Raw genomic sequence first — 12,112 nt, 5'->3', positions numbered from 1 at the left:
GATGTATACCCATGCAAGATGTTTGAAAGCACTTTAGGCCTGCAATTTAGCATTCAATGTGATTTCTGCCCTTAAAACGCTGCTTTGCGTCAAATCCAGATTTTTCCCCGGGACTTTGGGCATGTATCCCACTCCGCTATGCCCCCCTCCAGGTGTTAGACCCCTTGAAACATATTTTCCATCACTTTTGTGGCCAGCATAATTTTTTCTATTTTTCAAAGTTCGCCTCCCCATTGAAGTCTATTGCGGTTCGCGAACTTTTCCGCGAACCGAACCTTCCGCGGAAGTTCGCGAACCGAAAATCGGAGGTTCGCGACATCTCTACTTACAACCCCCTGGAGAATTCCTGTGCCCACAACGCCAGCCCAAGTCCCTCCGGCCAGCAGCAGGAACCCTGGGTAAGCTGGCCGGTTGCTGCTGTCTGTTGGGAGTGCTCTCCGCATGCGGAGCAGCAATTTTTGTGTACTGCACATGCGCAGAACACTGCTTACTGCAGGAGCGCAATGAGGAAGTGCCTGCCTGGCTGGTCAGCTTTGCGGGGGGTGCTGCTGCTGGCCGGTGGGACTTGGATCGGCGTTGTGGGCACAAGAAGACTCCAGGGACCTGCAAGAAGCCCCAGGTAAGTAAAAATCATTTTTCACTTATGATTTCCTTTAAGGTGCCCATTAACGTTACAATTTTCCCTTCAGATTCGATAATTCGACGCGATTTCTATGATCGAATTGTCAAGAAAACTGTGCCATGTGTGGCGGAAATGAATGTGAAACGACTCTTTGGTCGATTGGAAAAAGAAAAAATATTGAGCCAAAAGTTGGATTTTATGATCGATTTGGAATGTAAAACCTTCTTAAATCTTTCCGTTAATGAGAGCAATAGAAAAATGTCTCATCGCAGTGCGATGAAAACGGCGCACCCGATGCACCAAGGTCGCATGGGGTGTGACCTTAAAGTCCCATAGTGCGACGTTAAGGTCCCACCCCATGCGACCTTATAGGCGCATCGGGTGCGCCATTTTCGTCACTCCGCGATGCGACGTTTCGCCCGGACCGCGTTGTGCGCGCATAAAGTTTTGCGCATGGGACTTTGCGTGCGATGTGATTTTAAAAAAAAACTGTGCTAACCTGCTTAGCACCCTGGTTAAGACGCCCAAAGTCTTTAGGCGTTCTAAGTAGGTTAGCACCGCTTTGGGAATCGAGGCCCAGATGTTATTTGTACTATCAGCATCAAAAAGAAAAAAGACTGTTGAACCAGGCACTGCAGTTGATTCTGTTTTAACAGTGTTTTCAGTATGAATGAAACCTGTGTTTTCTTGTGTAATGGCGTGGATCAGCCTCGGAAGAAGCGAAACGGCTGTTAGGCTATCGTTTTTGCCCTGCACCCACCACCGCCACCCTCTGATATGGTAGGACATCCTCTTCATGCAGTTTTTTGAATGCACAAGATGTTTTCACATGATTTTTTGTACCTACCTCTTTGAATGCAAGAAATTTTCAATCAAGTGGTGATTTCATTCATACTGAAAACACTATTAAAACAGAATCAACTGCAGTGCCTGGTTCAACAGTCTTTTTTCTTTTTGATGCTGATCCTTAGTACTTTATCTCGCTAATTAATCATGAACACGCAGTGTCTGTAATATTGTCAAGGTGGCGTTTTTGTGAATCTGTCGACTCTCACTTCCAGTGATATGGCTGAGAATCTCGGAGTGCCAGCAGCCATCCACTTCCAGTTTTGTTATTTGTACTATTCCGGGAGACCAGGTGTTATTTGTACTGCCTTCGGAACACTGAGTACACAAACATTGTGCAGTGATGCACCTGACATCCATAAATCAGGATGAGGAAAGATTTTGCAATGAGCGAACACAGACTAACGCATAAAGTAATATTGAAAAAAAAATAAGCATTCTTATTCATTATGTTATTTACAGTACATTTCCTCTTTAAACTGTGAACTTAGTGTATAATAGACTGCAGCTGCTAATCTGATGAACTGCCAGTGAGGTATTGTCCCATCAGGTCCTTGTGCTGTCCCTGCACCATGCATAGTACTGTCAGTAATCATATTCTGCATCTGTCCTCACTATGACGACACATACTGACAGTGGTTGGTAGGCATAGCAGCAGTGTACTGCAGTCTCTTCCCTGATTGGTCTATGTGATATTCCCAGTTCATGCATAACACATATTACCTATCAGTCCTCACTGACAGCATACCAACAGGCACTTACCCACAACGGGAGCCCTGCACCATGCATCTAAACTAATTTATCTCTATCTATATTATTTATATAGAGGTAAGCTGAGATGTTAACTGTTCCCTAAGGCTGGATGCACACTTGTCAGTGCATGAAAGGTCGCGTTTTCTGTCATGTGCGTTTCTGCGTTTTTTAGTGTGTTTTTTTATGCATTTGCGTTTTTTCTTGCACATGCGCTTTTCTTGCATTTTGCCTGCGTTTTAAAGTGAATGTTTACCAGTAAAAAAAAGAAAAACTCAGATACTCACCTAAGAAGAGGGAAGGCTCGGTCCTAATGAGCCTTCCCTCTCCTCTCCCGGTGCCCGGTCCCGCGCAGGATCCCCCGTGGCAGTATTCGACCAGTTCGGTCAAATACTGCCACTTCCGCATGCCTTCGGGAGCTTTCGGAGGTCTTCGGGAGCACTCGGGCTCCGGATGACGCGGCCGCTCCATACTACGCATGCGCGAGCGCCCTCTATACGCACTCGCGCGTACGTAGTATGGAGTGGCCCATCTTCGGAAGCCCGAGTGCTCCCGAAGACCTCTGAAGTCCCTGCGGTGGCGGACACGAACGGGGGAGCCAGCGCAGCACCGAGGGCACCGGGAGGGGAGAGGGAAGGCTCATTAGGACCGAGCCTTCCCTCTCCTTAGGTGAGTATCTGACTTTTTGTTTTTTTTACCAGTACCCATTGGCTTTAACACGTTTGCGGTTGGCATATGCAAAACGCATATATGTTTTGTATGTGTTTTGCATGCTTTTTTTTATTGCGTTTTATGCAAATCACTAGGAAAAAAAACAGGAAGCGGAAATACATCAGAAAACATAGTTAAAAATAAAATTGCATTTAAAAACGCACACAAAGCGCATTATGTGCGTTTTTGAAAAACATGCAACAAAACCAACGTTTTTAAAAACGCATATTATAAAACGCATACAAAACGCATGTACGGTTTTTATATTGTTTTTTTATGCGGCCCATTGAGTAACATTATACGCATAAACACTGTGTTTTCCACAACGTTAGCGTTTCTGCTAAGTGTGTTCCCAGCCTATAACAGTTTTCTCTACTAAATTGAATGGCAGGTTACATACGGCACATGATTCTGTTAAGGTCGATCAGCAAAAACTGCAGTATTATTAACACACAATGACAGCTTATATTGTATATTCTGGAAGGGATCCCTTCACTGGCCCCAGCTGATATAAAAAATCAATTACCTTTATAGTATATGATCAGGAGCTCCTTCAACAGCCTCTTCCTTTACCACAGACTACTATGCCAGCAGCATCAGTTTTATCAGAGTTGAGTCTGTCCCTCCCCCCATGGTGATGATGAGCCAATCTGGAGTGCCAGCCCCTCCCACACAGAGCCATGTAACAGGAGGAATGCTGATGTTTACAGCACACAGGAACTACCATATTTCCTCAAAAGTAAGTGTCTTATATTAATCTTTGCTCCATAAGATTATGCTAGGGCTTATTTTCAGGGGATGTCTTATATTTCCATGAACTCACAAGTTCCTGTGCTCCTGCCTACTCCACTTTCTCTGCTGGATCCATCTCTTTTGGCTCTTGTACATTTAGTGTCCCCCTCTGTCCCCGTTTCCTCCTGTGCCCCCTTGTCCTCCTCTGTGTCTTCCGACGCCTCCTGCACCCTCATCTTACTTGCTGAATGCTGCGCTGCCCCCTGTTTCCTCCAATGTCCCCCTGCATCCTCTTCTTTCCCCCAGCTCCATGCCACTGTGTCCCCAAGCTTCTATGGAGAAGAAGTACAGCAACTTGTGTTTCTGCTGGAGCTGATGGTCTCACAGGCGGGAGCATGGCTACCTTATTGGGCCAATCACTGCACTCACTGAGTAGCAGTAAGTGCAGTGATTGGCCCAATGGCAGAGCCATGGTCCCACCCGCGAGACCATCTGCTCCAGTAGAAACATAAGTTGCTGTACTTCGTCCCCATAGGCTGAAACTCAGGTACACAGCAGCATGGAGCACAAGTTGGCATACTTTTTCCTCTAACTGTAGCCAGGGCTTACTTTCGGGGATGTCTTAATTTAGGGGAAACAGTTTATATATACTTTATCCTTGTGTTGCTGGTTGTTCTGATTGTACTGAGCATTGAACTGCTTATGTAGCTATAAGTACAGAGGCGCTTGGCATAGTACCAGACCTGTTTCTGTATATGCTCCATCTTATAGCCTGAGGAAGCGGGTCATGCCCACAAAACGCGTTGTATTTTACCGTAGTATGTAAATAAATTGTTTTGCTGAAAAATGATCGGCATACTACGTTATGTAGCTATACTCCTCACTGTTGTCTGTTTTGTACTATGAACAGCGCTACGGAAGACATTCGCGCTACATAGATAAAAAATAATAATAAAAAATAATAACACTCCAACATGAATTTTTACAGAAGGTCCCTCAGCTGTCTACGTAGAGGAAAGCAAACTGCAATTTAACAAGTGAGGAGGAAGAGCTAGCATCATGGCTACACTTAGACAGCTCCTGACAGCCATGGCGGTGTGCAGCTGGGGGAAGGGGGGACACATTGTCTGCAAATGACACCAAAAAATAAGCAGTTCACAAGCCAAGAAGGAGGAATACTCACTGTCATCGTCGGAGTCATAGTTGTCCAGTTCTGCAGAGTCATCAGTTTGGTCCGGCACCTGCGGACGGATGTCCAGGGGAGAGAGGTTGGGTGGTTGCCCGGTGGGAGATGGGGTGCCCTCCGGCCATGGCGAGTACCTCGGGAAATAGTCAGAGATCTGCTGGATGGGCCGGATAGGTCCCGGGCACACATTAATTGCCATGTGCTCCTGGATATTGATGGGCACCTTGTCACCTCGCCGTACTGTCATCGGGGGGCCTGCGGAGAGGAACAGAGGGGTTGTCAGATGACAGAGAGCCCAGTCAGAGGAGAAGATTAGAACAGTCAGTGGTGGCGCTAGACTGGGGCATGCTGGGCTACTGGCTCCCCCTGGGAATCACTGTGTTAGCCTTAATTTTATCACCTGAGTTAGGAAAAAAACCCCATACAGACATCAGTTTTGATCACCCAAATGGGCCCAACCGCCAGCCATTGTGCCCCCCCAAAAAATGTGAAGCTGTTGCCACCACTGAGAACAGTATGTAATAATGATTATACCACAGCAATAGCGGAGGTTTCTAAAAACACTGAAGAAGCAACAGGGCCTCCAGTAGAGGGAGAGGACCGTCGTGCTAGCAGTGAACAGTGGAGAATGAATGGTGGGCTCTGGAGGACAGAGTGCAGGGAGAGAGATCTACCAGATAGAGAACAGCAGGGGGATCCGGGGATAGACAGGAGGAGAGAGATCTACCAGATAGAGAACAGCAGGGGGATCCGGGGATAGACAGGAGGAGAGAGATCTACCAGATAGAGAACAGCAGGGGGATCCGGGGATAGAGAGGAGGAGAGAGATCTACCAGATAGAGAACAGCAGGGGGATCCGGGGATAGACAGGAGGAGAGAGATCTACCAGATAGAGAACAGCAGGGGGATCCGGGGATAGAGAGGAGGAGAGAGAGATCTACCAGATAGAGAACAGCAGGGGGATCCGGGGATAGACAGGAGGAGAGAGATCTACCAGATAGAGAACAGCAGGGGGATTCGGGGATAGACAGGAGGAGAGAGATCTACCAGATAGAGAACAGCAGGGGGATCCGGGGATAGAGAGGAGGAGAGAGAGATCTACCAGATAGAGAACAGCAGGGGGATCTGGGGATAGAGAGGAAGAGAGAGATCTACCAGATAGAGAACAGCAGGGGGATCCGGGGATAGACAACAGGAGAGAGATCTACCAGATAGAGAACAGCAGGGGGATCCGGGGATAGAGAGGAGGAGAGAGAGATCTACCAGATAGAGAACAGCAGGGGGATTCGGGGATAGAGAGGAGGAGAGAGATCTACCAGATAGAGAACAGCAGGGGGATCCGGGGATAGACAGGAGAAGAGAGATCTACCAGATAGAGAACAGCAGGGGGATCCAGGGATAGACAGGAGGAGAGAGATCTACCAGATAGAGAACAGCAGGGGGATTCGGGGATAGACAGGAGGAGAGAGATCTACCAGATAGAGAACAGCAGGGGGATCCGGGGGATAGAGAGGAGGAGAGAGATCTACCAGATAGAGAACAGCAGGGGGATCCGGGGATAGACAACAGGAGAGAGATCTACCAGATAGAGAACAGCAGGGGGATCCGGGGATAGACAGGAGGAGAGAGATCTACCAGATAGAGAATAGCAGGGGGATCCGGGGATAGACAGGAGGAGAGAGATCTACCAGATAGAGAACAGCAGGGGGATCCGGGGATAGACAACAGGAGAGAGATCTACCAGAGAACAGCAGGGGGATCCGGGGATAGAGAGGAAGAGAGAGATCTACCAGATAGAGAACAGCAGGGGGATCCGGGGATAGACAACAGGAGAGAGATCTACCAGAGAACAGCAGGGGGATCCGGGGATAGAGAGGAGGAGAGAGATCTACCAGATAGAGAACAGCAGGGGGATCCGGGGATAGACAGGAGGAGAGAGATCTACCAGATAGAGAACAGCAGGGGGATCTGGGGATAGACAGGAGGAGAGAGATCTACCAGATAGAGAACAGCAGGGGGATCCGGGGATAGACAGGAGGAGAGAGATCTACCAGATAGAGAACAGCAGGGGGATCCGGGGATAGACAACAGGAGAGAGATCTACCAGATAGAGAACAGCAGGGGGATCCGGGGATAGAGAGGAGGAGGCTTTTGAGGTGAGAGTACGAGAGGACATCTGTATGCTCAGGACTCGTTTGGGCAGATTTGGCCATTTTGATTCCCAGCTTCCCAAAAACGTCTGCTTGATTGGTGAAAGGGTTTTGATGAAAAGTTTTATTGGGGGAGGGGGAATAAATTTTTGTACAAGGTGTTGATGGGGAGAAGATGACCGTAGGGGGGGGGGGGGGGCAGAGCTGTAAGGGGCCGGCCCCAAGTACTACTTCACTTCTTCCGATACAGGGGGCTATACTTCAGAGAGGTGTTTTGGTGGCTACACTTGTTATGGGTGTGAAGATCATGATGGGTGATCTTGTTGTATGACCCTTGTGAGATGGGCCCCAAGAATGTAAAGGGCACCAAGGGGAGGCAAGGGAAAGGGGGTGATCATTTGGAAGGGGCATCAAAGTTTTTCTGGCAGGGCCATGATTTGTAGTTATTCCCCTGCATCAGGGCAACAATTTGCTTGACTTTTGGTGAAGTTTATGCCGCGTGGCGCGGGGTGGGGCATCTAGTTAAAATCTGACAGGTTTTGAACCAATCCATCTCCTCATGGGGGATTCTCAGGGTTTTCTTTGTTTTCCAAAGCATTTCTTGAGGGTAGGAACACACTGGGCAGAATCGCCTATGCATTTTCCGTAGCACATAGTGGAAAACGCATGTGCGATTCTGCCTAGTGTGTTCCTACCCTGAATGGCAGTTGCTCAATACAACTGCTAAAATAGTGTGCTAGCTGGGCTGCCTGGTATCTTACTATTTCAGCAGTTAGACTTAGCAACTGAGAATACCCCATGAGGAGATAGACTAGTCCAAAACCTGTCAGTTCTGTCAGAGTTCCCTGGTTGAACTCGATGGACGTATGTCTTTTTTCAACTCAAATAACTATGTAACTATGTAACTTTTTCCGCTATAGTGGTCATTTAGGTGCAGCAAGCAGTAGGGATGGTGGCGTGGTGGGGGAGCGGCACTAGGGCTCCTCTATGTAGGAACGTGCACATTATCCGGAAAAACGCTGCAGGCATCGTCATTTTCCTGGACATGAGTGCATGATTGGAAACCACCCAATGACTTAAATAGGGCTGTGAGGATTTCACACTCATTTGTGTCTATAATTTGGACTCAATGGAAACGGGACCTAAGGTAAATACTGAGAATCCCCCGAAAGGAAATTGACTAGTCCAAACCCTGTCAGATTTTTACAACCTACTGTAAGTGACAGCGATGGAGGAGAAATGCAATTTATAGTGCATTTTACTCTGGGACAAATCTTATGTGTACAGGTTGATTAAATTGTACAATTGTTCTCGATAGGGATTCTTTAGGCCCCTTTTATGATTGCATTGCAAGTGTGCGTTGACGCAACAGCAATGCAAGGCAATGGGGCCTAGCACAGTTACCGCGTCACACCCCGTAGCGCTGAAGTTTTTATCTCACCACAATCCCGACGCACAGCCTGCAGCGTGTTACCTTGAGTACAGCGCTGAACGCACGGTGCTTGGGGTAATGGAAGTCTATGGGCAACGCAAGGAGTGTAAACGACGGAGCGCAGTGCAGTGCGCATGCATGGAACGAAAACAGACCCAGTCATGTACTTCCTGCCCAGCAGGAAGTTTGTCACTGGACAAGGGGTGGAGCTATGCATATGATGACGCACTCTGCCGCAGGGTTACATGATTGTAGTTTTTTGCGTTCCGGGGGGGATGTGGCAGGAGCATCGGATAGTTTAAAACCGGCCTTAAAGTGAACCCAAGGTGAGAGTTATATGGAGACTGCCATATTGATTTCCTTTTAATCAATACCAGTTCCCTGGCTGTCCTGCTGATCCTCTGCCTTTAATACGTTTAGCCATAGACCCTGAACTAGCATGCAGCAGATCAGGTGATTCTGACATTATTGTCAGATCTGATAAGATTAACTGCAGTCAAATAGATCAGCAGGGCTGCCAGGCAACTGGTATTATTTAAAAGGAAATTAAATATGGCAGCCATATTCTTCGCACTTCAGTTGTCCTTTAAAACCGGCCTTAAATTCAGACTGGATACCATTGACTGCAAATTTGACAGTGAGATCCCAGTAGATCCAGCAGACAGTTTATAGTAGCATCGTTCTAGTAGATCCAGTAGGTAGATTTTAAAGGACCATGAGGTTTGGATCTACCAAACATAATACAGTAGAGTTTTTTTGTTTTCCAGTGGATCCCACAGATAGTAGGCAGCAGGGAAACAGTAGATCTAGTAAGTAGGACATTGTATCCAAAAAAGATTCTGTTGGATTCAGTAGATAAAGTGCATTAGGTTGAAGGATTCCAGTAGGTCCAGTGAAATAAGTAACAGGGGTCCTATGACTCTAGTAGGTAAACCGTTACTGTCAGTAGGATTCCAGTGGAAATAACAGATTCCTGTTGATACCGTAAGTAACATGCAGTTAATGGCAGTGCTGCAGTGGATTCTGCAGGTGAAGTGCAACTGGTAGTAGAATATCAGTGAATGAAGCAAGTCAAGTCAAGGTGGTGGTAGGATTCCAATAGATCCAGTGGGTGGGGGTACAGGATCCAACAGAGGATCTAAAAGAGATCTAGCAGCGAACCCAGCAGAGACAGGAAATGCAGCAGGGATCCAGCCACCTAGCAGTATGGTAAAGCTAGGGTTCCTCCACTGGAAGAGCTGTTCCTCTGCAATCTTTCGTCCATCGAGCTATGATGGCCTCCATGTGTTACCTCCACAGGAATCCAACACATGGACCTCTTCCACTGCAGAGTGTCTCACCAGAAACTTCATCACTGTCATTGCTGCATAGCTGCAGCAACCTGTTCTCCTTACAGGGCGCCTCCACCAGAACTTGCAGAGCAACTGTCCAGCACTGTCCCTTAGCCTCTCGCTCAGCCTGCATCCAATGGCCAGTTGACCCTCGCTTGTCCACATCAGTGGTCACCTTAACCCCAGCATGATTCCTTCACACCAGCTTGAAACCTGTGGAATATGCCCTGGCAAGAGTCCAGCTGGCCAGAAAGAGCCTGTCAAGGCTCATCTTCCCTCATTAACCCTGGTGCCCAGCCTGAGGAACTTACCTGTCACCTTGGTTCTCCGAAGAATGCGGCAGGGCTCCTTGTAGGAAGGAGGCAGAGAGAGGAGCACAGATAATGATGGTGTAGGAAGCCTGGATTGCCTAGGATGCTGACTCTCTCTCCCCCTTACTGCTGTGTCTCACAGCAGGAAAAAGGAGGGAGGGAGAGGAGAAGAGAGGAGGAGACAAAGAAAGAGCAAACGAATAGACAGAGAAATAGAGAAAGAGTGTAGAGAGAGGGAGACAGAGAGGTGAACGTAAACAGTCACAAGATAACTCCAAGCCAAAGCCAACCGCTGGGTGCCTTAACCACTTGATGCGTGGCGGTGCTTCTGTGCCAAACAGCAGCTCCGAGCAGACACATCTATCTGACTGGATGCTCATAGCGTCAGCGGGGGGCTCCGCAGCCGCCTAATCTCATTTCATCCCTTCGCAATGTTACGTCTGAATAAATCAATACATTAAACCAACGGACAATACGCCGCAACTGCAAATTCAAGAAGGCAAATGTGGTGTCGTCCTGAATATCCAGCGACCATACATACTCCACGGTCCCAGTCATCTAGCCATCTGAGGCCCATAAATTATACATATACTGTATATGCCTCAAATTCAATCAACCCCTCCTAGGAAAAAAAACAGTGATGGCTTAAAGTGAGCCCGAGGTGAAAATAAACTGATGAGCTATATTTATCCTCCTACTCCTAAAAATGACTTTTCTTTAGATATCCCATGATTTTATTTTATACTTTAACATTTACAAAGTAGAATGAATGTTGTTGCCTCTGCTCACTGGCATAGGATGTTGCCTCTGCTCACTGGCAGCCTATTAAGTGTCCCTGAGTTAAAATGCATGAACTATTGACCTTTTTCTATCTCTCCCCTGCCCTCAGAAGGTGTATTCTGCCAGGAAAACGTGTATGGCTGTAAATAGCTTATCACTGATGATTACTATATTCCCAACAAGGTACTGACAAGACAGAAGCTGTCACTTCCATGCCAAAAAATTAACTCTTTCAGACAGCAAAATAAATCATGTAAAGCGGTGTGGTTATTAATATGTTTTGTACTGTATACACCTGTTTATCTCATCATGTCACATGTCGCCTCAGGTACACTTTAATAATGAAGTTATGCTAGCAGCCATTGACCTATCAAGAGCAGTTCTGAAAAAGTGTGTTAGTTGCCTTTTCAATAGAAAACGTGCCCATTAATGATGCAATTAGCGAACAATCCTATTTTCCATAAGATCATTCAGATCGAAAGAAAAGATTGCATTTAACCTCCCTAACAGTATTGACGGTTATACACATCCATACAAAATATGCTGTGAACTGTATCGACCTGCATACACCTCAGTACTCTCCTGCACTGTATACTAGACCCTTGCTTGACACATATTGGCAAGTTACAGGAAAAAAAAGGGTTATGAAAATTAATTGGAACGCTTTTTGCACCGAAATCCTGAGGAAATTTGAACACCAGGGAGGATTAAAGAGGCCCTGTAGTGACATACTGTAGAATGCAGTCAATTATGCAGGATACCCACTTTTACGTTAAATACCCTGGCTTCAGCGTAAAACTATAGGCTTAGCTTTTTACTACGCAGAATCCATTCTATCCCCCCCCCCCAGCATTCTGGGAGACCAGGTATATTTTCTACCGGCTTTAGAACTCCCAGTAAACAAACATTCCACAGAGTTCGCCTGCCAGCAGTAAAGATGTCACCACAGTCTAATGTGTGCCACACACTAGGCACAGATTTCAATAACTCACGGAGTTGTACTGGATCTAATGGTGCAATAATGCATTTAAATCGATTTTTAATACATTTCAAATAGATCACTCAAGGCAGGTAGAGATCAATAAACCCGACTCCACTCGGGAGTCCTGGTCAGCCGGAAATGATCGCACCTTTCAAGGAAAAAAGGGTACTAGGGACCCGTAGGCGGGGTCCAGGGGTATCCCCTACCCTGAGAGAGGGGGGTTATTAAGTGCACAAATAGGATGAAAAGGCGCCAAAAGGATAATAAAATGAATTAAAA

The 12,112-nt window shown here is 46.9% G+C and overlaps 1 protein-coding gene across 1 annotated transcript in view; it reads right to left on the bottom strand.

Moving 5' to 3' along the window:
* The window catches only part of DOC2A (double C2 domain alpha), a 142,385-nt gene extending 131,964 nt beyond the window's left edge, over positions 1–10,421 (bottom strand). The window contains exons 1-2 of the mRNA XM_068243785.1: positions 10,072–10,421; positions 4,845–5,102 (exon numbers count right to left, since the gene is read on the bottom strand). Coding sequence (XP_068099886.1) covers positions 4,845–5,094 — 250 coding nt within the window. The 5' untranslated portion in view covers positions 5,095–5,102; positions 10,072–10,421. The remainder of the gene's footprint in view (positions 1–4,844; positions 5,103–10,071) is intronic.
* Positions 10,422–12,112: the final 1,691 nt, after the last annotated feature.

This window comes from Hyperolius riggenbachi, chromosome 7, assembly GCF_040937935.1.
Source record: "Hyperolius riggenbachi isolate aHypRig1 chromosome 7, aHypRig1.pri, whole genome shotgun sequence".
Lineage (NCBI taxonomy): Eukaryota > Metazoa > Chordata > Amphibia > Anura > Hyperoliidae > Hyperolius > Hyperolius riggenbachi.
This window is presented reverse-complemented; position numbering and strand designations above follow the sequence as displayed.